Below are 25,276 nucleotides of genomic sequence, written 5' to 3' on the forward strand. Positions count from 1 at the left end.
TGAATCAACCCCAAGAAAGCTAAACAGATTTGTGCTTGGAAAAGATGATCAATGATCAAGAATAAAGGAGAACTTGTTCCTGTATTCAAGATTTTGAACTCTCCACAACCTAATTGATCAAACTAGATTGAAAGTTCTAAAACATGCATTCTAACACAAGAATACAAAGAAAGCATAAAAGCTTGAAAGAGACCAAACTCAATCTGAATTTTTCATTCATCAAATGTTGTTGTTTGAAAAGCAAATGTAATATCCCTATTTATAGTAATTGAAAAGACACAATGAAAAGACACAACCCTTGAAAAATACATAATAAATTAAATATGTGGATGAATATGGATTTTTAGATTCATGAAGTTTCTTGGATGACAAGATGTCTTTTCAAGCTTGAAGGATGCAACTCTTCACCAAGTGTGAACATCTTAGCTTGGAAGTGACCATTCAATCATTCTTGTAGTCTTTTAGCTCTAGCTCTTGTGATTGGATCTTGTGGCATAGTGATTGGCTCATGATTGGGTTGACTTTGAGCATAAGCTTCAGTTGAGCTAAGTTGAGCGTGCTCTTTTTGTAGGCTTTCTACTTGCACTCCGTGATCACTTATTTTTTATATCATTCTCCCCTTCTTCGGAAAGATTTGTCCTTGAATCTAAAGGTTCTCCTTGCCTGACAAATTTGAAGTCATGTGCATTCCATGGCTTTGTACTACTTGGATCCCTTTCCGCTTTGAATTTCTTGTCTTGGATATGGTAGGAAGTGAAGTTGGAATGATGCTTCTTGTGCAGCCTCTTGGACTCATATGTCCCATGTGAACGAAATTGGCTCTTTTTAAAAGCAACTTTTGAATTTTGCTTTTCAACAAGCAGTTTGACCTCCTGCAAGAATTCAAAAGAAAAACTTGGTACAATTGATTTAAGTACACCCATTAGAAAGCAATTTCATTTGGTTACAAGCTCTTGTATATGTCGTTTTGAAAACAAAACAATACTAGCTTCAGAAACTCGTAACCAAACCCATATGGTCATCAACACTTTTCTCTCGTTTGTCACTTTTTTCACGGTCCTTTGTTTCTACTACTTTTGTCTCCACCTCTTTTTTAGAGCATAACTCATTTCAATCTTCGGTTGTCTTCTCATCAAACATAACAACCTCATCATTTGAATCTTCCTCTTGAGCATCATATATAACAATCTTATCATTTGAATCTTCCTCTTTGACATCATACATAACAACCTCAACATTGTTCGAATCATCCTTTTGGAGATTTGGATGTTCTCTCTCATTTTGAATTGATTTCTCATCCTCTTGAGGCTCGGGAAAATCTTCCTCTCTTTGAAAGAATTGTGCAGCTTGTCTCTCGTTTGCCTGGTCCCTCGATTTTAACTCTTGATTTAACTTGGAAATGTAATTCATGGATTTGCGCATTTTAGCAAAATTATCTCTCATATCCTTCCAAAATGGGCCCTCACTAATGTGACGATTCGCATGACGTCTTCGCCTTTCGTGAAACATTTTGACTCCAAATATCTCAAACTTTAGCAAGTCTTTATAGCATTCTTATGAGTATCATGCAAGAACAATTCAATATATCATAGAATGTGAAAAGTCACAAAATCTAAAATTTAGGAAACAAATGCAGAAACGTTTTCTAATAAGCAAAATGGAATGGAAAAGAAAGAGATATGAGTGAAATGGTGTGAATCAAAATAAGATGAAGAGTCACTTTTTTTCTTGCCTTGAAAGCAAACTTTTTTTTTCCAGCAAGTATGATAAAAGATGAATCAAGTTTGAGAAGATGAAGAGTCAAGCGAGATGAAATTATATGTAACGATTGGATAAACAAAGAAAGAAATATGAAGAACAAAGGAAACTGAATAAAATATAACCTGTTTAGGGCAAAAGCTCGGTTACCAAATGATAAAGGAATTAACTCAATTATGCATTAGAAATCCCTTATACAAGGTGAACCCCCACGACAATAATAAGAATAACCCCAATAACAAGATGATGAATCAACCCTAAGAAAGCTAAACAGATTTGTGCTTAGAAAAAATGATTAATGATCAAGAATAAAGGAGAACTTGTTCCTATATTAAAGATTTTGAACTCTCCACAACCTAATTGTTCAAACTAGATTGAAAGTTCTAAAACATGCATTCTAACACAAGAATACAAAGAAAGCTTAAAAGCTTGAGAGAGACTAAACTCAATCTGAATTTTTCATTCATCAAATGTTGTTTGTGTTGGGTACTCTGTCCTAAAACTCGCAGTTTGTAAATAGTGATCATTAATGTGAGGTTATTCAGACAAATGTTGTTAAATGAAAGTGAATTTGTTTTTTTAATAAATCCAATAAACTACGAACCATTGGCTATTATAATGAGTACTTGGACTTTATGTGGAGACATAAACTGGATCAAGTTCAAGTAAATAGCCTAAACAGTCTATAGTACATGGATCAAGTTGGGTGCTATTTCCTGGAGACACTATTGAATACGGCCCGCTTTATGATTGTTACAAATGTTGTAAGGTGTCATAAACGAAGTGATCCTGATTCGTTCGTGTAGAAAAATGTGAGCGGGGGTGTTCTACACAATGAGATTGTGTAAGACTGACCCTGAAATAATCACTGTTACGTATTAACACCGTTTACGGATAACACTGATTAATTTCGTTTATCGATGACCTAAATAACTTGATCTAAATCCTGAGCCATCTATGAACTCCTATTTATTCAGGATTCTCCCTTGATCTGCATAGGTGAGAGTAAGCTCATCAGCGCTGCTCAATATGCCTCCCATTTCAGGGATAAGACTGGGTAGATAGCTGGGGACATAGAATTAGCAAGACGGAATTCACTCCTACCCAATTTACGGATAGTAGAGAGGTTGTTCCCTTAAGGGCTTATCCCGGGTCTTGAACAAGGGGCCCCATCCTCTCACTGGCCCGAGAGGAATTAAATTTAGTGATTTGATCCTAAATCAATTGTTCATTAGAGGGATAGTGGTACTTAAGGAGAAAAGATGTAACTCAGGGGTAAAACGGTTTTTTTTTTACCTAGCTGAGGTTACGAACGGCCTGTGAAGGATCAACTTACCGATGACGGTTATATCGAATGGACACAAATATATCTACAGTGAGGGGAGTGCATCTACAGGCTATAGTGGACAGTCCTATTAGTTAACGAATGTTGATTAACTAAGTTAAAGAGTTTGACCGGTTAGTCTCGAATCGTTGGAGCCCATGATTTGTAGGTCCAACGAGTCTCCATGCTAGCTTATAAAGGATAAAATTGATGAACTAGGTGAAACAAGAATTTGAAGTGTTCAAATTCGGTTTTTAAGGGAATATTGTATTTTATATGAGATATAATATATAATCTAATTGACATTTAATTATTATGGAGAGTATGACTTATTTAAATTAGTTTTAAATAAGTTCAAAGCATGAAAAAGAATTGTAGTTTGATTAATGTGATTAATCAAGCTTAGGTGTCAAAGACCAATTAATATGAGATATTGATTTGGCTTGGTTTTTGTTTTAATAGAAAATTTATATTTCAATTTTTGTTTTTATAAAAATTAGTTTTATCAAAGTTGGATTTTCCCACTAACTAGTGGTTTTTGAAGTGTTTCTTCAAGGCAATGACACCTATCTTTTATATGCTAGTGGAGTTTGAAGTGGAAGGCATGCAAGGCATGTCTTTGCATGCATTTGGTCTTTATATAGGTGATGAAGATCATTTGGATAAGGCTAAAGCTTACTTGCATAAGTGCAGAATTTTTCCACTCAAATTTCTATTGTCTTCTCCTAGCCATTAGTGTTTTCCCTTTGTTTTCACTCAAAATTCGGTCCCACAACCGTGTTCATCAACCTGAGGATAGCACGGATTTGTCGTTGGTGATGCCATTGAGTTAGGAGAAGAAGTTATAATGGAGGTCTTTAAAGGTATAAAGTTAATCTTTTTCTCTTTACCTTTTTCATCATTTTTCCAAGCATGCTTATTTTAGTTAAATTGCTTCATTAAGTGTATTATGATCCTTAGCTTCCACTGTGCATGTCTACGAGTTCCATCAGTTTGAAAAGCAAATGTACATCCCTATTTATAGTAATTGAAAAAACACAATGAAAAGACACAACCCTTGGATGAAAAGACACAACCCTTGAAAAATACATAATAAATTAAACATGTGGATGAATCTGGATTTTTAGATTCATGAAGTTTCTTAGATGACAAGATGTCTTTTCAAGCTTGAAGGGATGCAACTCTTCACCAAGTGTGAACATCTTAGCTTGAAAGTGACCATTCAATCCTTCTTGTAGTCTTTTAGCTCTAGCTCTTGCGATTGGACCTTGTAGCATAATGATTGGCTAATGATTGGGTTGACTTTGAGCATAAGCTTCATTTGAACTAAGTTGAGCTTGCTCCTCTTGTAGGCTTTTCCGTGCACTCCGTGATCACTCATTTCTATATGAGGAGCGAACTTGAATATGACGAACCTGAGCTCCTAGTGGACAACGATGATCCACCAACCCCTGAAGTGATGAACGAGGTATGGAAGAATAAGAAAGTTGAAGAAGAGGAACCGATAGAGGTAATTGAGCATAAGGTTGCAATAGATTTAAGCCCATCACCTCTAAAAATTGGACCCTTTTTTCCTTTCCCTCAACGTTCTTTGGAGATAAATAATGATATAAAGAAGGAAGAGTTGACCCAACATTTCAATGATAAAATAAAGGGAGAAATTGGAGAAGATGAGGTAGGTTCAGATGAAGGATTCTATTTTAAAGAAGAGAAAACCACAATTCAACTTTTCAAAAACAAATTCATACAAGTAAGTCACCTCCCCTTGAGTTGGACCTTCAAGTATGTTGTGCTTTAAAGAAGCAAAATTGCGACATGGCAGTAGCAGAAGAGAGGTCGAATAAGTTTGAGGAGAATAAAGTTGAAAGCCTCCAACGTTCTTTAAAGTAAAATCAGTATGAGGGAAGTTTGTACATTACAATCATGCTTCTTTACTTTTCAGCCTTTTTATATCCTGAAAATTTTAATAATTTTATTTTCTTAGTACAAGATTGAAGTTCCCAATAAAATGAGCAAGGTGAAACGAGGTTATTACAATTAAATAAGTTGGATGAGTTTCGTCAATTTTCTTATGAGAATGCTAAAATATATAAAGATCAAACTAAAAGATGACAGCTTAAGAAAAATAATGGATAGGAATTTGGAACCTGGAGATTCAGTATTGTTATTCAATTCTCGGTTAAGGTTATTTCTAGGTAAGCTAAAGTCGAAATGGTTGGGCCCGTTTCTAGTTGAACATGTTTATCTTCATGGAGCTGTGGGTTTAAGAGATTATAAAAGTAATATTTTCAAAGTAAATGAGAATCGAGTAAAGAAATACTTTGGTGAGCATATTGGCAGAGATAAAACCTCTGTACTACTGAAATATCCATGAGAAAACAGTGAGAATAGTCCATCTATCGGTGTTAAGGACGTTTTTATGTAAAATAATTTTTATCTTATTTTTGTGAAATTTTTATACCTTTTGTTATGCTTTTTTGTGTATAGTTCAAATCTAATTTTTGTTTTTGCATTTGAATTTTGCAGGATTAAGATTTTGGCCACTTCAAAATTACACCAGGTGCAATTTAAGAAATTTTTTTTAGAGATTTCTGAAAATTTCAATTAAGAATGTTCGTGGGCTTATTTTAGGTTTGTTTTAAATGGGCTTTGGGCTATTTGAAAACATAAAGACCCTATTGTTAAAACCCTAAGGTATTTTAAATGAAAAACAAAAAGGAAGCCCTAATCCTCTCCCCTCATTTGCGATTTTCATCCCAAAAAGTCCCTAACTTGTTTTCAAGTTTCTCTCATAAAATCTTCAAGAATACCAAAAATCTCTCACACTCCTCTCATTTTCGGCTAAGTTAGGTTAGGGTTGAGGAAGTTTTTCGTTCTTTTTCAAGCAAAGTGCCAAGATTCCATAGAAGGCTCCTCCTCCTCCAAGTCATGCGACAAAGAGAAAGGAAAGAAGAAGGTGATGCTTCCACCACCTACTCCTCCAGGTATGATCCCTCTTAAACCCCCTCATATCTCTAATGAAAGGTTAATTTTTTATCCTAGAACACAAAGAAAGAAACTAGAGGAAGCTTTGAGAATGAAATCTAGAAAGAACCTATTAATAAGCAGTGAAAGTTCTGAAAAAATTTACTTTAAAACCTCAAGTTGCTAGGGTTAATGAAGGAGGCCGTAATGAAAAGAAATTGGAAGAGTTTAGCAAGGTCTACCTAAAAAAAATCAATCTGTGGGTGATAAAGGTTCTATTTAGAAGCTAAAATTGCTAGGATTAATGAGAGAATTAATATTGAAAATAAGAAAAGAGAGATTAGGGATAAGGAGCATGAGTGTATTTATGCCAAGATAGTAGAATTAAATGACAAATGGAAAATATTTATGGAAAATTCGAGGAAGTTGAGTGAAGAAATACAAATTGAATTAGATGGTATGAATAATCGTCATAGGTTGGATTTTCCTCAAAACAACACCGTGTCCGAATCCATGTTGCTATGGATGTAGAAGGCTAAAAATAGGTTATTGGTGATTCTGAGCACGACATAGAGCCATTGGAGCATTTGGATCCGGCCACGGTCAAAATTCATAACAAAATTTCACTTGGCGTAATTTTGGAGAGCACTCCATCAGCCACTCTACCAGGTATTTCGTCTCTCAATTTTCTAGATTTTATTTTGACTAAAAAGCCTTTAGTTTTTTATGATTTACAGGAAAAGACAAAGTCATAAATCGCCGAAATTTTGGTGGCCTTGAATGAAGCAACGGGAGAAAATCCGTTGTAGGATGATGGAAGCTCAGGGTTGGTTGGATGCTAGTAGAGATGATAAGGATATTGGAGATTTACCCCAAGAAGTCTATAGAGAAGAGTGTGAGGAAGAAGAGGGAAACGACGATATCTCCCAGTTTGAAGTGCGTATGTGCACTCTGGTGCATGAGTCGCAGCAAGATGAGGAGGAAGCCCCTGTTCAAATGGAAGAAGGAGCATCTGGCCCTGAGGATGTCCCAAATGAAGCCATAGAGGAATCATCTTCCTCTTCTTCAAAAGGTATGACCCCTTCTTTTTCAAGCATGAATGTTTCAGACCAAATTTCATTGCTGCTGCAGATAACTTAGACGAAGAGGTATATTTGACCAAAATGGTGAAGAAAGAAAATAAAACAAAAAATTCAGCCTAAATTGTGCCGGCGCAATTTCAAGACCACGCACCTTGGTCGCTGTAGCACGATTGGCCACCCAAAAAGCAGCTGAGGCTAGTCCATCTAAAAAAGCCATGAGGCCTAGACCATTTGGAGAGGCAAAAGAGCAACTTGAAAAGGCTAATGAAGAGGAACCCGCTACTACCAAACAACAACCAACGAGGGCCAAAAGAGTAAGGATAGAAGTAAAGAAACCTGACTTTACAGCCCGAGGACTCTTGGTTGAAAAAAGATTTGATGAGGAGCAGGAGTTCGTGATAGATAATGTCAAATGACAGCTTGTGGAGCATGGTTGGGAGACGGTGTTTGCCCCACCTATGCATGTGTCGGAGGCCTTGGTAAGAGAATTCTATGATGCCATCCACCCAAACCGAGGAGGTGCTGTGAGGTAAGGGGTAAAGTGGTAAGATTTCTCCTTTGATTATTAACACTCACTATGGATTGTTGGATGCGTTTAATGCAGTAGGTAATGAGATTGTGGTGCATCCGATGGACGAACAAGTGGAGGAGGCGTGTAAGCTCATATGTAGACCACGCAAGACATGAACCGTCTCATCCAAAGGGAAGCTTTAATTAATACCGCTTGATATCAATGAACAAGGCACCGTGTTGAGTTATGTGGTGAAGAACCGATTGATCCCTACTTCACATGATTCCTCCATCAAGTGTAGTAGGTTGATGATGGTGTTTATTCTAATGAAGGTCATTGAGTTCAACTTTGGTGAACTCATAAAGAATGAGATTTGGGTTTGTGCTGAGAAAATGGTAGGTCCACTTGTTTTTTCTGCCTTATAACAAAGTTATATTTGAAAGCAGATGTAGAGGTCGATGATGAGGATGTAGTGACGCCTAAGAAGCCGGCCACGTCTATAAGGAGAGTTCGGGGATACTCGATCGTTTGTGAGGAAGATTCTCCCACTACTGTCGTGGATCCCGTGACTCGAGGTGTGGTTACTAGAGAACAATACAACGAGTTAAGGCACAAATATGATCTTCTCTTGGCTATTCAACATGGCACATGTAAGTTTCTCAAGGAGCTTTATGGAGATGGTGCACTCTCCCCGATGAGCTAAAGGCCGATTTGCCTTCTTCTTCACGACCTATCATTGCTTCCACCGTTGATGATTCTTCAAATGATGATTAGGGGAGTATCTCTCTCTCTTTTCTTTGATACTAGATGTTTTGGATCTTGATCTTATATGTTAGTTTATTTAGGTTGTTTTTGTGCTTCTAGTTTGCTTGTTAGGTTGTTTAGGTTAGTTTTAGTCTTAGGATAGTTTTTTTAGGATGTTGTGTTGTTAGTAAGAAATATCGGTTGTGTTTCTGCATATCGCTTTAAGTTCAAACTTTGCATGCTTCTTTGTTCTAGCTACAAGTTTGTGCTTAGCTTCTTCAACGACATCTTTTCTAAACTTCTAACATGCTCATCTTTTTAAGGAAAAGATTTCCTTTGTACTTTACAGTTTGTGTCTTTTTGTTTGAGAAAGAACATGCTTTTTACGTTTCGAAAAAAAGAGTCATAAAGAAAATGCAAGGAATAAAAAAGAGTCATATGCACAAAAAAAAATTCCAAAAGAAGAAAATCAAGTAAAAAAAGAGTCTTGAGAGAAAATAAGAGTGGAGGAAAGAAAAGAAAAATAAAAGTGTGAGAAACACAAGAGTGGTAAAATAACATGAACGACAAGAAAATGCACTCATTTTTTCTCGAGTCCCACTATAGACGCTCATTTATCTTTAAATGGGTGGCGTTTGAATCTTGGAGGGTAGCAGCCTACAAAATTAAGGTGACTTCGTGAAATCCATTGTCGACATCATTTTATGTTGAGTTGCTACCTAAAGAGTTTCTATGAGTGGCTTAGTTGGAAATCGATGTTAGTGAGTGGAAAATCTTAGGGGCTAGAAGCCGGTCCATGTGTCTTCTTGATGTAAAACTTTTCAATCAAAACAAAAGTGTGCATATTCCTTAGTTTTGTAAAATGTTTTGTGTTTTAGAAAAGAAGGAGATTAGAATCATTTTTTATTTTCAAAACAAGAATGGTCTATGGAATGTTAGCTTGAGATTAAAGTTAAGAAGTTTAGCTTGTGGAGTCCTTCCTGAGACGAATATGATTCATTTACTTAGAATCTTTGGATTGCTGCTCATTAATCTTTTTAGCATGTTGGCTGTTTTGGGTTTATTGTTGTTATGTTTGCTTGAGGACAAGCAAATGGCTAGGTTTGGGGATGTGTTAGGGTTGACTTTTTACTGCAAAAATATGACTCGGTAGGCCTGTTTGACCATAAACATGAATACTTTCCTATCAATATTAGCTAAGCAGGCTTACATGTTCTTAAAGTAAAACATGCATAGAACATTTCTGGATAATTTGCAATATATGGTATTTTGAGAAAAATATGAGAAAAACATAGTCAAAGTTGGAAGAAAATTATAGTTTTCTGTTTTGCAGGAATTATGCCTGGTGCAATTTTGGTGGTCAACCTTCCCAAAACGTGAGTTTCACTTAATGAAGGGCAAGTGAGTCATTTCATATATGTTTAAATGAAGCAAAATCATGAGTCCAAGTCGGAGAGCTTGTTTGAAGAATCTTAACACATTTCCTCCTAAATTGGTGGGAAGTTCAACCTTTTTGAAGGCCTATAAAGAAAGCCTCTCCCTCAGCACTTCATCATCCCTTTCCATCCCGTTTTCTTCAGCATTTGTAGCTTTAGTTTTTGTTCATTAGCTTTAGAGTTCGTTGGATTTATTCTCTAGTTGTTATTTCTTTGTATTTCCAACTTCTACTTGTCGTTTCAATTTTAATTAAAGTTCTTTCTTTCGTTCTTCATCTATTCCATTATTTTAAAGTTCTTAAGCGAGTTTACACTCTCCTCACGCTCGAAAGAGAAGAGGGTTAAGCTAGAACCTCGTGTACGCCGTTATTATTCATTTAAATTCAATGGAAATGATTTTTTTTATGTTTTAGTGCATTTACTTTCCTTTAATTATGCACTAATTTAATTATCAACCTCTTTGTGGAATGCCTTAGCCAAAATGATTTGATTTCAAACATGCTCGGGGTTTGCTTTAGCTGGTTTCAAACATGCTCGGGATTTGCCGAGCGTAATCTTGAGCTGGTTTCTAAAAAATTCTTTTGACCTCTTTTTTCCATGTGGCAACTGGGAATTGATTTATGCACCAAAGCCCAACTTTGAAAAGATTAGGTTAGGTAAAATAATAGTAAACCAATATGAGATGTGACTTAGACATAAGGGCATAAAATATGGTCCTAGAAATAGATCCCCTGACACATAAATGAAAATGAGTTGATAAATATTTTCTAAGATTGTAATCACACATAGAAATATGATTGTAGGTTACCCTAGGCTCTGCAGCAACCAAAAATGGTTCGTGAATGAGTAGAACTCATATTCCCAAGTAGAGCCAGATTGTGGTTGGCGCAATTTTCCTAAAGTATGTGTCTTCTATGTTTTCCTTCAAAACTAAGATAGGAAGTAGAGAGGTTGTATTTTATAAAATTGCTTGACATTTACAACCCCAAACAACAACATTTGTCACAATTCTTTTTTCATAAATCACAATTGCATTCTTGAACCATTTCACTTCATTACTTGATTTTGAAAAAACAAGTCCTTGAGGATTCGACCTTGGATTACTTTCGTGTATTACTTGTGACCGTGTACGCTTGCACGTACCTCTTATTATTTAAAGGTAGAGAAAGTCCCAACAAGTTTTTGGCGCTGTTGCTGAAGACTTATTTTCAAAATTATTTTCTTTTTTAGTGAAGTGTTTCGTATTGTGATTGTGCAAACCTTTGTTATTTGTGATCACTTGTATATCTAACTTTAAAGGGCAATTTTTTTTTAGCACTAAGACTTTATTGCAGGAGTCCCTAAGGAGGTTAAGGTAAGAACAAAGGTCAAGAAAACAAAAGGGGAAAAAGAAGACAAAGAAATGAAAAAGTAGGAGAGGTTACTCGTATTCGGCCTCTTAAAAGCGAAGCTACATGAAGATCACGAAGAGAATCATCAGAGGGGTACAGAATGTAGTTTCCTTCTCTTGGGAGTCATGGATCTACACCAATTGTAACATTATGACCTGGGCCAATCCGCCATCTACACCCTTTATCAAATAATTGTTTCTCCCACATGATACTTCTTCATGCAAAAGAAGGATTTGACCCTAGCTTGGCTTTCATAAAATTCCCAGAGTGGAAGTATCTTCCCCTATGGATTTTTGCTAAAATGCTATTAGGATTTCGAAGGATCCTCCAACTTTGTTTTACAAGCATCATCTGGTTGAAGATACTTAACTCTTTAAAACCCATCCCTACTTGCTCCTTACTAATACAAAGTTTCTTCCAGCTTCTCCAACGAATTCTCCTTCCGCCTTGATTTGAACCGCACCAAAATTTTGCATAAAGGGAGTTAATCTCATTACATAGACTAACAGACAGCCTGAAACAACTCCTGGTGTAATTTGAGATAACCTATGCTACTACTTTGATAAGTACCTCATTTCTCCCATCGAAAAAAGTTTTTCCTTCCAACCCTAGAGGACTTTCCACACCCTATCCTTGATAGAGCTAAAAATACGACATTTATCTCTTGAAACTTGAGAAGGAAGCCCCAGGTAAAGGGCCAATGAATTAGTGAGTGGAACTTTGAGTTCTTGTTTTATGTAAGACTTCATTTCCTTTTTCCTATTCTTACTGGCCAAGAACATTGATTTTTCAAAATTTATAATATGGCCTGATGCTTTTTCACAAGTCTGAAACTCATCATTGTTTGGTAGTCCTTCCGAGTGGCCTTGAAAAAATTATGAGGGTCATCTGCATAAAACAAATATGTTATCATATGACAGTGATAATTAATACGTAATCCAATAAAATGGCGTTATTGCTATTATCTATTGAGAAACGTACACGACCCCTCTGCACACAACAAAAAATGGTAAGGGGATAGAGGATCTCCCTGTCTAAGACCTCGCTTAGGTCTGAAATATTGTCTTGGAAACCCATTGAGGAGAACATAAAAGTTGACCGACTCCACAGAACCCATAATTAAATGAATCCATATGCTACCAAAGCCCATTCTTTCCATAACTTTCTTCAGATACACCAATTCCACCCTTTTGTAAGCTTTGCTCATGTCAGTTTTCATCGCAACTACCTCTTTCTTACCTGACCACTTGTTGTTTAGCGCATGAAGGCACTCAAACCCAATGATGACATTGTCAGAAATGAGTCTTCCTGACACAAAGGCTTATTCAGTTGGGGAGATAATAGAATCTAAAACTATCTTAAGCCTGTTTGCAATTGTTTTGGCAATAATCTTATACACAACATTGAACCATTTTATTATTGGTTTTCTATCTTGTAAAAAAATATCATAGAAAAATTAAGAGGGAAGGAAGAAGCACAATTTTTTGAAATAAAAAACTAAAAATGAAATCAAATTTAAGTAATTTCCAATTTCTGTGTCTCTAAGCTGTGGGCTGTGATAAGACAAGAAGCAGTGGCGGTAACAATGGCGTCTTTCCCAACCGCCGCTGCAATTGCCAATGTCACAAAGAACGCCGGCTGTGGCACTGCCCGCTTCCTCTTCTTCTCCTCTTCTTCCATTGTCTCTAAATTCGACCATTGTCGCCCTCAACGCCGAGCTTTCCCTCTTTTTAGCCCACTACTTCACAACCACAACGCCGCCGGAAGAATCTCGAGAGATTGCGCGCGGTTTCCGCTCTCATTTTGCACTGTCTCATCCGCTGAGCCTGCCACCAGTGACGCCATTGCATCCTCTTCAGCTTCCTTGGGTACTGACGACGATGATCCGGATAAGAAGATTAAGGATGCAGCCAATATGCTCGATTTTAGGGTTGGGAAAATCATTAAGGCTTGGAGACATCAGGAGGCCGATTCTCTTTACGTCGAAGAGGTTGATGTTGGTGAGCCCGAGCCCAGACTTATCTGCAGTGGCCTTGTTAAATATATCCCTCTTGAACAACTTCTGGTAATTAATTCTGCCCTTTTATCAGTCTTTTGATGGTAATTCAAAGAATCAATGATGAATAATAGATTTAGTTTCTGATTGAGATACGGGAGGAACTCCATAGCTAGCATCCCTCATGGGTTTACTTTACTTTACTACTATAATTCCCATGATTTTATTTTTGTACAAAAAGGAAAAAGAACATATTCAATGGGACATGGTTTAAACAACTTGATACTCAGTGTAGAGACACCCATGTAGAGTATGTTCAATTTGTTTCTTGACTTGCAGATGGATTTCTTTAGCTTATAGATTTTGTAATTATTATTACGAAATCTTTTATCTTTTATCTTTTATCTTGTCTCTCTTAACCTTATTATATCTCTTTTTCTTTTGCTTTCCATTTGAAATTGAAATCATACTACTCTTGACTTCTTTTAGAAGTACCCCCTAGCAACTTTTTATATAGAGAGCCCAAATAATTCACAAAATCTTAAGGAGCTATGATACCGTGTTAAATAATGCGAGACAAACATGAGAGGATGCTTCATATAATTCCATACTTAGGAGTTAGGCACACATGCAAACCCTGAACTAATATAGTGTAGATTGCAATAAATGATAAGAACTTTATATAGATATATGTTGAAATGGGTAAAACCTTTCTTCGACCCTAATATGGATCATTGTCAATTTGAATGTTGGAGCCTTCGATGGTGTTCTTGCATTTTCATTGTTGAGCTATTTACAGAGATAACGTTGTTTGTGTATTCCCTCGTGTGGTTCTTTACAATCTGATAGGAAACTGTGAGTCGTTTAATGTATTCCTTATTGTCTCTCTTGTAGGGGTTTCTTAGCCACTAAGATTCTTATGATAGTCACAATTTGTCTCTTGGACTTTGGTTGCAAGTGTTTTTTTTTCCTCTGGATTGGTTGCCCCCTCTTAATATTCTTAGAAGGTTTGGTTCTTCTCTTATTTGGTGGCCCAGGAGAGGATTAACATTATTGATTTGTCTAGAGATCTTCACCTATGATTTTGGATCTTCGGTGGTATGTTCTTGTAAGTGGGCAACTGAAGATTTGAAGCACATGTTATGGTGTTGCCATTTCATGACCAAAATTTGGTAAGGATTTTTTTTGGGGAAGTTTTTGGTGTGAATCTGGCTTTGAGCAAAAAGTCTAAATCTACGATGGAAGAGGCCCCTCTTCATTCCACTTCTCTTGGAAGGGGAAGATTTATGCGGCAAGTTGGGATTCATTTTTTTTTTTTATAAATTGGAATACATGGTGGAAAGAAATAGGAAAGTTTTAAGGGTGTGGAGATTTCTAGGGAGGAGATATGGAGTATAGCTAATTTTGATGCATTCTTTTGGGCTTCAATTATATAATCTTTTGGTAGTTATTCTTTTTTTTCTGAACAAGATACAAAATTTTCATTGGACAAAATTGTTCAAGGATACAAACTCCAAATGGAGTGAAAAAAAAAATAAAACTGAAAGCTGTAAGTAAATAAAGACAACAAAGAGAAAAAGGAGAGTCACAACTGGGGAGTTATAAATGCATCGGAACGAACACACCATTGTGAAGCCTTGAACTTAGCTATTGAAAAACAATCCACTGAGGAACGACTTTTGCCCTCGAAGACTCTTTGATTCCTTTCGAACCATAGTTCAGAGATGAGAGCTTTAAAACCATGAACCCATAAGAGATTAGCTTTTCAAGGACCACTAAAGAAGCTGAAGGATTACGTGGGAACGTTCAAGTTCCAAACCCAAGAGATATTGAACATCAAAAACAGTCTCCTCCAACAACATAAGTACAAGCTAAAAATACATGTCTTTGGGATTCTTCTTCCTTTATAACAAAACAAACATATTGACGGGTGCAATGACATAAGGCATTTTATTTTGAAGAACCTCTCTAGTGTTAACCTTGCCCATAAGAAGGGACCAAACCAGAAAGTTAACCCTCTTAGGACAGTGAGGGTTCCAAAGAATAGAGAATGCTTCCTTGGGAATTTTTGACACAAAATCCCCTAGCTTACTTACAGAACAAACCGAAAAATTACCCGAAGCCTCTAACGATCTAGAATCCTTTGACTCAGTTAGGGAAACTGAGGAAAGTAAGGAAAGGAGAGAATCCAATTCAACAATTTCCTCATCCTTCAAGGACCTTCTAGTAGAAGGGACAAAAGATATTCGAAAAAGAGAAGGGAATCTGTCCCAAAGCAACTCTTCTCCCAGCCATAAGTGATGTCAAAACAAACTTCTGTTTCCATTTCCCACAATGATACGAGAAAACGACTCCACCTTATGCCAAGCTTTCAAAATATTTTGCCATGGGCTTCTACAAGAACCGACCATCTTAGGCAATGTCCTCCAACCACCATGATCAGAACCATAAATACTGGCCACTACCATTCTCCAAAGAGCTGAAGATTCAATGCTAAATCTCCAGCCCCATTTAGCTAGCAACGCACTATTTCTTTTAGAAAAATTCCCAATTCCGAGTCCACCATCTCCACGAGCTAAAGTGAGTAAATGAGTCCAGCCAACATCTCTTGAACTCCATATGGATTTTATGATAATGTCATCAACTTGCTATAATTTCGTTTCTTGTAGAAGAACAATTTCAGGGCAATGCTTCTGGATAAATTTTTTGATCTTCAAACGCTTTTTGTTGTCACAAATCCCACGGACATTCCACGATAGAATTTTCATTGAAGAGTGAGAGTTGGTGCTAAAGTAAGGCCAACAGATTTGAAGAAAGGAGGGATAGAAGAAGATGAGGTTACACTGGGCTGTAATATCTTCTTTCTGTTAGTAGGAACTTCTTCTGACTGCGATGGATTGTCTTGCAAAGGCTTGGCAATGGGTGTTGAAGAGTCGCAGTCCACGCCGAAAAGAATGTGGAGATCTTTGTCAAACGAAAATTCCCCTGAATTACTCAACAGGTCCTTCTGACTTACTTCAAAAGGCGTGACGTCAGGGCTGCTAATACTGACATTAAATTCCTCATCATCTTCTGAAAATAACTCATTATTCAGAATTGAGTTAATTTGGGAATTAAACTCTCCAGGTATTGAGGGATTTACTAAATCGGGCCCACCAGATTTAAATGAAGATTCCTTCCCTCCAACCTCTTTTTCAAATGCATTTAAAAGATTTGATAGGGAGATATCTTTCAGATTCTTAGAAACCGTGCCTTTAGAGGGGAGAGAGAGAGATTTTCGCCTAATATAATGGAGTGGAAAAGGCGGAATAAATTCCCTTCCTTTATTCTTATCTGGCCCGTGAATATCTAATATTTAAGTTAATTTGTGATTTAAATTTTATTTTATTTTAGTATTCTATTTATTTAACCTCTAATTTTATTATTTTCTTTTTAAATTTAAATTTTTTATTTTTCTTAAGTTAAAATTTATATGCACATTAAATAGTTTTACAAATATCTTCATCTAGAGTATTTTTTATACATAAAATTGCTATTTATTATTTTATTAAATGCGCCTCACTTCACTCGGGCAACGCCTTTTTGTCGCCTTGAGGTGCGCCTTGCGCCTTGAAAACACTGCCATAAACTATTTTCCAAGATGTCATTCCTCTCACCCTACTACTTCTATTTATAACAAATTTACTCTTAACCAATTACCATAATGCCCCTAACTTTTTTTTTTAACAAGAAACAAACTTTTCATTGATAATATAAAAAGGAAGTAAATGTTCAAGGATACAAACTCCCAAAGGGAGCGAAAAAAAAGGAAAAAAACACCCAACAAAGAACCACTGTAAAAAAGATACAAGAGTATAGAACAAATGGCCAAAACAACACACTACAAATTGCAAAAGCAACAGCACTCAACCTAAAGCCAAAGTTGAAGTGAGCAGAGACTTGAGAAAAGAACTTCTTCAAGGCTTGCAAGATAAAAACGAACGCCTGCTAAAGAGAAGCCAAAACAACCACCAAACAAAGCATCAAACATCTAAGGGGTTGAATAGAAAAGATAGATCTTCAATAATGTCTAAAAAGTCGACAGAATCTTCCGAAAAAGAGGAGGAACGAATAGAAGAAAAATCTCCAAAGTCGCTTCCTGCTTTTAAATTAGACTCTATGCTACTAAGACTTACTTCCTGATCCTCGAAATAATCTGAAAAATAATTTTCCCAGCCTCTTTGACTACGCCTTCGTTAGTTGAATGGATAACCCTTTGAGATAGATGAAACTTCATTGAAAATTCATGAAATTCTTGTTTTAAATTTTCTTCTTTTAGAACTTCAGAATCAACGGGGGAAGCTTCTGACAAGCAAACAACTTTCAGATTTAACTACAATACTAATACTATTCCCAAACTATCCCTGTTAGGACTCTCAAAGTTAATGATTCTTTTTAATTGATAATTTTTTTTTTTTGGAAGTACTACCCAATGAATTATAGATTGAATGGGTCTTCCACGGATAATATTGTAAAGTTTGTATTAAGTTTATATTGTATATATGATTAAAATTTTTTACTGGACTTTGATATCCTTGCCTGCATTTGATGCAAATGTAACCAACATAAAGGATAGAAGAGTTATTGTCCTCGCAAATTTGAAGCCAAGAAATATGCGGGGCATCAAGTCATGTGGAATGCTAATGGCTGCCTCTGATGCGTCGCATGAGAATGTTGAGCTTCTTTTGCCCCCTGAGGGTTCAATTCCTGGTGAAAGAATATGGTTTGGATCTGAAGATGAAAAAGAAGGCCAGCCTGTTGCTGCTACGCCCAATCAGGTAAAGACAACTCCTTTGAACTCTATTTATAGTGCATGCTCCAGCATAAGCTTGCTTCACAAAACACGACGATTAATTACCTAAATTATTTTGAACTCTGGATATTAAACCACTACATGATGATTTCCATCTCTACATGCGATTGATTATTAATGTGTAACGTGTTTAATGTAGTTTAGCTGTGCTTTACATCTTTGTTGCATTAATGTCTGATGTGTTACAGCCTTCCACGATACTAGTGTTATTCTACAGAATTCCTTCCACGATACTAGTGTTATTCTACAGAATTCTCCCTACTCCATTGGACATTTTGTTTTAAACTTAGGAACAAAACTTCCATGAGAATAGATGAAAGGGTAGAAATTAACGCAAGACACCAAGAAGCTTGACAGTAGCCCTGGCAAAATACCAACAAACCTATCATGGCATCTTCATTGGACTACAATGAAATAAGTAACAAAATTGTACAAGTGCCAAATAAGAAAACCAAGTGTTATGGGGTGAATTTGGAACGGCACGCAGAGCATCCTTGTGCAAACGTGTGGGCTTGGGTGTGGATTTTGGATCCCTCACAACCGAAAAGAGGAGGCGTCAAGTGCATTGGATCAAGGTTGAGTGCACTGTGGAGGAGTGCCAGACTTGAATTTGACGACAGTCAACAGGCCAAGTGTTGGCACCCCATGGTGTCTTCTGACCATGTGTCAAGGGACCGTCCTTGATGCTGTCGCGCCCCTCTACAAGATCAGGAGTAGCTAGAGAATGTTGATGAGTAAACCACTCTCCATGCCTCCCATTCTGGTTCTCCCTTTCTCATTCTCTCCCTATAAAAAAGAGACCTAAAACCTTGATCTTGGGTACGCAAATTCTATTATGAAAAACCCTAGATCACCTTACTGAATTACTCTCACCAAATTATTACTTAGGCATCGGAGAGTATTTTGTTGAGCTCGACACCAATGCTAGTTTCTGTGTTGCAGGATACCTGTAGGCTTTGAGGTGTACGTGGTATCTGCCCAGAAACGTGCATCAACACCAAGTAAAATAATGATTAACTATAACGGCAAGGTAAGTGGAAGATAAAAGCGAGTCATCATGTTGAATAGGACTGCAAATCTCCCACTCCAGTAAATATCCGTCTTAAAACATTCTTCTGCTACTGGGAACTTGCATCCATCCTTTAGGCCTTATCTCCTGCTACTCATGTCTTGAAACAATATTTGTCTTTAATGCTAGCAGCTACCGCTTTCATTGTTCTAGGAAATGTAAGAATGAACAAAAGAGGATTTCATCTGACTTTTTTTATTCTCTTCCTTCTTCATCAGACCCTTTCTTCTTCTTCTTGACCACTGACTAGCACTTCTTTAGTTCTTATAGGAATGTGAAAAAGAAAAGAGATGGTGACATTTGATATATGGCACATGTTAATGATTTTAATGACCCTTGTGCAACTGTACACAAATCGCGTACTAAGTAATAAAAAGATAGAATCCAAAGATAGGATCCACAGGGATTGAGTAACTAAACACAACAACTTTCACTCAAAAAATGGAAAAACACACCATAGATATTTCTAATTATCACTACTTTGCAAATAAAATAAAAGTGCATTTAAATATGGATAAAACAAAATTAAAAGCAATCAATCCTTCAGTGCAAGGCACAAGAAAGGACTAAAACTCAAATATAAGAAAGGAGGTTGTGTCCCTATTACTATGATGTTACATCTTTCCAGATTGCCCATGTTTTGATGCTAATCCAAACCCCATTTCAACCAACGATATATCAGAATAGCTTTTATCCATATTAGGTGAGTCTTATCCCCAAGTACCCACACTCTATGCTCAAAGATAGATCTAACATAAGTTAAAGCTACCCTCTCCCTATTACAATCTCTTGAAATCTAATGAAGAGTTCATTTAACACGGTGATGAAGCATGTTGAACTTAAAAAGTGCTAAACAAGCTTTAACGAAGTAGAACAACTTTATAAACCAGAAAAAAATCAGTGTTTACAACAACGGTCGACAGCAGCCCTGATATATTTAGCTACTTAACGCCATCACAAACAAGAGGAGAGAAGAAAATTCAAAACCCATGGACAAAACAATACAAAAGAAGAAGGGAAGGAAGAAAATCAATAAAATATTCACTGCAACAGACCTTCTTCGGGTTTCTCTAAGGTAAGTGTTAGGATAATGGAGCCAAAACAGATGACCCGTTTCCTACGAGGAAAAAGATTTTCAAACACTACTACCAATTCCTACAAGGAGTAGGATATTATTGTCTTATAAGGATTATAATATTATTTTCCTATAATGATTGGGATATTTGACCTCTTATAAATAAAACCCTTTTGTTAAGGTTTCATTTGTACAGAATCCAAATAAGAGAGACTTGAGTGGTTGTGGGCAGTGTGTGAAAAAGAATTTTGTATCCCGTGGGTTTTAGTGAGAGTATTTTTAATTGTGTAATCCTAGGTAGTCATTGAAAGGGTGCGTAAAGCAAGATAGTAATATCTTGAATGAGATCTCCATTGTAATATTTCCAACTATAGTTGAACCTGCTTCTTCGCAGAAGATTGGACATAGTCTCAAGATAGGGGCGAACCAGTATAATCCCTGTGGTGTTAAGCTTTTCTATCCCTATCTCTTATTCCTTTGTTATTGTTACTTATCTGCTTTTAGCCTGTGGGAGGGGAAAATCAAATAGTTCCTGTTTCAAGAACTTACAGGAAGATTGATTGATTTATATTTTTTTTCCCAACAATTGGTATCAGAGCGTTTGGTTCAGAGATCATGGGATCAGTAGAGAGAAGTTAGGTTTTGAAGGAATCATGAAGCTTGATGGGGCCAATTTCGAATATTAGAAGATGCAGATTAAGGATTACTTGACCTGGAAGAAGTTGAATAAAGCTTTAAATGAACGACCAGCAGGGATGAAAGATGAAGATTAGGTGGAGACGAATGAACAAGCAGTTGCCTTTATCAGATTGTGTTTGTCGATGAATGTGGCAAGTCTCGTAGCAAATGAAACGACAGCAATAGATCTGATGAAAGCACCGGAGAATAGGTACGAGAAACCCTCAGCTAATAATAAGGTATATCTCGTATGGACATTCAAATGGAAGAGAATACTTCTGTCAATTCCCACATAAATGAGGTCACAAAATTAATCAATCAATTGACATCAGTTAAGATTGTTATTAGTGACGAAGTGAATGCTATTCAGTTGCTAACATCTTTATCTGAAAGTTGGGAAACGATGAAGACAGCAGTATCCAATTCGTTAGGAGACAAATCTTTGTAATTTTCAGAAATTTGTGATGCGGCAATTGCTGAAGAAATTTGTAGAAAGGGGAGTGGAAAAGAATCTACTTTTGTACCAGTCTTAGCATTGGCTGTCAAAAAAAGGTAAAGAGAAGGTTGTGTTCGATGACAGACAGCAGAAGCATAGTAGGAGGGATTGGAAGAGAGATGCTGAATTTTTTCATTGCCACAAAAAAAAAAAAAAAAGCCACATTAAGAAAAACTGTAGAATATTAAAAGAGGATCTGAAAAGTTATATGGCAGAGTCAAATGCAGTTGTAGACGATACCCTCGTCTGTGTTGAAAACAACACAGAAACAGGAAACCATTCATCGGAGTGGGTAATAGACAGCGCAGCTTCAGTACACATATCTTCAAATAGAAGATTATTCATATCTTTCAGAAGAGGCAATCACGGCCACGTGAGGATGGGGAGTGGAAGGCTTTCCAAGACTAAAGGGATTGGACCGATAGTGGGACTGAGTTATTATTGCGAGATGTTAGGTATGTACCCAGTATCAAAATGAACCTTATCTCTACAGGTAAGTTGGACGATGAGTGGTTGTGGGTAGTGTGTGAAAAAGGATTTTGTATCCCGTAGGTTTTAGTTAGGATATTTTCAATTGTGTAATCCTAGGTAGCCATTGTAAGGGTGCTTACAAGCAATATCTTGAGTGAGATTTCCATTATAATATTCCTAACTATATTTGAACCTGCTTTTCCGTAGAAGACTGAACGTAGTTCCAAGATAGGGGCGAACCAGTATAATCCCTGTGGTGTTAAACTTTTATATCCCTATCTGTTATTCATTTATTATTGTTACTTACTTATCTGCTTTTAGCCTACCTGTGGAAGGGGAAAATCAAATAGTTTCTATTTGAAGAACTTACAGGAGGATCGATTGATCTATATTTTTTTTCCCAACAGTAAGAATCTTCTCTCCTTTGTGTCTTGTCTTACTTTGGGATTGATGAATGAATCATATGGAGGCAGCCTTGAATGTAGCATATATATCTGTCCTCAATTTTAAGGCAACAAATTGTATAAAGTGGGGCCTAGCACATGATTCAGGTGATTTTCCATTTTAGTGTAGTAAATCCTCGAGTAACTCAACTGTCGCTGCCAACTCACTTTTTCCAAATTTAGCTCCAATGTTCCAACATCAACTTTGCTACTGCAAAACGTTCAAGATCAGAGACTTTTCATAATATTCAACAACATTAAACACAAATGAAGTTCTCCTTTGAATGATCATATATTAGGTCTAGAACATTCATGATTAGAGCTAACTTGTTCAATTTCTTATCTCTCCGAGGCACATTTTTCTCCTAAAATAGTTCTCTTATGGAGAGTTATCAGCATACACGAGAGGTGACTTCTCTGGTTCCTCTTCTTTAATTCTTCTTATTTGGTTTTGGTCTATGATTCTTCTTAATCATAGAATTGAAGAGGAAGAATTGAAAGATGGAAGCAGAATTGAGGAGGAAGAGCCTTCTTTTGTGAAGGCGAGTGCTAGTGTCGCCTTGAAAATACATTTGTGGTGACTAAAAGGCACAAATGGCGAGTGCCTTATTGAAGGTGCTTGCTTGCCATAGGTACGTTGATAAGGCCTTGTCTTGTCTTGGCTCTAGCCAAGTTACATCTCAACAATACCATTTATCAAGATTAGAATTACACTAGAAGCCAATTCTTGAGTTTGCTATTGTTTTCAACCAACTTTTCACATCCTTGGCTCTAGCCTTAGCTCGCTTGAACTCCCTACGTGGATTAGCTTAAGGTACATGCATGGCTAATACCCCATAGACATTTCTTCCTCCCTTGGGCCATTCTTTTCGCAGACAAGTAATGGTTGCTCGTCTGTCTTGAAAAACTACTTTGTCTGAGACTATTGGTCCTTTTTTTATATTTTATTTTTTTTAATGTATAAGCCTTTTCTTAACCAAAAAAAAAAAAAAATGAGACGAGCTTATAATTAGTAAATATATTCTTCAGGATATATTCTCACACTGTGGATGTTCAGTTCTTATGTTTAATTATGTGATTTTAATCTTACTTGCAAACGTTACACAACTGAACTCATAATTTTCTAACCTAATTTTAGAAAATATTTACAAAAAGTAAAAAAAAAAATTAGAACAATTCAATTCTGTAATGTGAGATCACTTTTTGTCAGAAAGAAGAAGTTCGTATCTTCTGGCTCGAAGAACTTGCATCTTAAAAACATTGTCTTCTTTAGGTTATCCTATTTATTAATTATTTTTTCCTTCTAACATTACTCTCTCATTATACCAAAATTTACAACATTTGGTTGTCAACAAATCTATAAGATCTTCATGTTCTGCATATGTAGCCACCATAGAGTTTGAATCTATTTCTTTCTTCAAAAACTTAACTTGGTCAATCGACAGTAACTGTATTTCGGTTGCAATTATAGACACCTGTTGTGATTAATGGGCAATCAGGTGTGTAATTTGTGCTGCTGCATTACATTAGATATAATATTGAGAGTGGAGGTTATAGCTTATTGTTACAAAAACTTTTCCACAGATTCAGAAGAAGAAAACATGGGAAACGGTGCAGCCTCATCTGAAGACAGATTCTTGTTGCATTGTTGTGTTGGGTCCCCATCCAATGCGGACCTCCGCTGGCCTCGTCACCTCCACCTCCCTCAAAAATGCTAACATCTCCTGACTTCATCAACACCCTCTATCACTCCCTCCTTACATTGGTACTATTATTTCATTTTGTTTTATTTTCAGCTATCCGGCATGCACATAAGACACGACACGAACACAATGACATATCCTTATGTTTTCGTATAAGAGTCGATGCAAAAAATGTTAAAGTTTGAACATTCTATCCAACAATTGCTTGACATACCTTAAAAAGAAGTAAATAAGTAGTTAAATAAAAGTTTTAGTATTCACATTGTATCCAACGATTGCTTGGCATACCTTAAACAAAAGTTTGGTCTTAACAAGTGTTCCAACAAGTAACAAGAACTTAGTTCAATTCGTTAAGACATCGATCTTTAATCAAATAATTTGTTCATAGTTACATCAATAATACTTTAAGGATTGAATGATCTATATATCTCTTATTGATCAACATTATATTTTTAACAATACAACTAGGAGATATATAATGGTGAATCTTTTTTCAAGAAACAAAGAAGATACCTGATCGGTTAGTAAAAGATATTTATTGCATTTATCAAGTGTTCTACCTATATACAATACATAAAAAGAAAAATGAGAAATCAACTCGGAGAAAAAAATGGCTCTTTTATTTTGATTCTCTCTTCAATAAGTGACAACTCAATACGTTAAATATAGCTACATAATTATGATTTCATGATTCTTTTTTAATTTTTCGCACACCTATTTAAACATTATTATGTAATTCATTTTTTACCCTTATATTTCCCTTATTTATATCTATGAGTGGTAGATATGATATTGATATAGTATATTTTTAAGTAGGCTAATGATAAAACATTTGTCAATATCATTGATAGATTAGTGATAAACATTTATCAATTGTATAATTTATCAATGATAGTCTATTAATGATATAGTCAATCAGACCAACACTGATATAGTCTATCAGTGATATCTACCAATGATTTAGTCTATCAAATGACTATCACTACTATATTTTCAAATCCAAATTTTTTTACTATATTTACAATTAATCAACTTGTTTGTTTAATACGAGGTTAGTGTCTGCCACCTCTCTGTAGCTAAAAATTCATTCGCAGGATTATACCCAATGTTCAAAATGTCGATGTTGATGAAAATATCAATACTCTGATTTTATGGACATATCGATGTCGACTAAATATTTCAGAAAAAATTTATGAAAATTGTGAAAATTGATGGAAATTTTTTGAATTAGCAAATAAAATTCAATTGTAGCTTAATTAGCCTATAATTGATCACATTTAATT

At 36.1% G+C, this 25,276-nt stretch overlaps 1 protein-coding gene and 1 long non-coding RNA gene across 4 annotated transcripts; both read left to right on the forward strand.

The window, feature by feature from the left end:
• The first annotated feature begins 3,772 nt into the window (after window positions 1–3,772).
• LOC111017826 (uncharacterized) lies at window positions 3,773–10,197 on the forward strand. 2 transcript variants are annotated; one of them, XR_015791909.1, is made up of 6 exons: window positions 3,773–3,945; window positions 4,435–4,592; window positions 5,609–5,642; window positions 5,933–6,066; window positions 6,523–8,417; window positions 9,717–10,197. It is a non-coding gene; the product is annotated as an uncharacterized LOC111017826 (long non-coding RNA). The 2 variants fall into 2 exon arrangements; XR_015791900.1 differs by lacking the exon at window positions 9,717–10,197 and having other exon boundaries at window positions 6,523–8,977.
• Window positions 10,198–12,721: 2,524 nt separating this feature from the next.
• LOC111017824 (Nucleic acid-binding, OB-fold-like protein) lies at window positions 12,722–24,184 on the forward strand. Of its 2 annotated transcripts, XR_015790942.1 has the most exons (4): window positions 12,722–13,275; window positions 17,817–18,023; window positions 22,769–22,922; window positions 23,875–24,013. XR_015790942.1 is itself a non-coding variant. In XM_022293705.2 (3 exons), exons 1-3 carry the CDS (start codon window positions 12,796–12,798, stop codon window positions 24,016–24,018), a joined length of 831 nt encoding a protein of 276 aa, XP_022149397.1. In that variant the 5' UTR covers window positions 12,724–12,795; the 3' UTR covers window positions 24,019–24,184. The 2 variants fall into 2 exon arrangements, 1 of the variants encoding a protein (XP_022149397.1); XM_022293705.2 differs by lacking the exon at window positions 22,769–22,922 and having other exon boundaries at window positions 12,724–13,275; window positions 23,875–24,184.
• Window positions 24,185–25,276: the final 1,092 nt, after the last annotated feature.

This window comes from Momordica charantia (genome assembly GCF_013281855.1).
Source record: "Momordica charantia cultivar OHB3-1 chromosome 1 unlocalized genomic scaffold, Mcharantia_2.0 BLBB01000001.1, whole genome shotgun sequence".
In the NCBI taxonomy this organism is placed as follows: domain Eukaryota; kingdom Viridiplantae; phylum Streptophyta; class Magnoliopsida; order Cucurbitales; family Cucurbitaceae; genus Momordica; species Momordica charantia.

What these genes read in the sequence shown, in the direction of transcription:
- LOC111017824 (XM_022293705.2), top strand. Translation starts at nt 12,796, where the DNA reads ATGGCGTCTTTCCCAACCGCCGCTGCAATTGCCAATGTCACAAAGAAC. An exon ending in TCCCTCTTGAACAACTTCTG is followed by an intron (nt 13,276 to 17,816) that starts GTAATTAATTCT and finishes ACCAACATAAAG; the next exon opens with GATAGAAGAGTTATTGTCCT. An exon ending in TTGCTGCTACGCCCAATCAG is followed by an intron (nt 18,024 to 23,874) that starts GTAAAGACAACT and finishes ACTTTTCCACAG; the next exon opens with ATTCAGAAGAAGAAAACATG.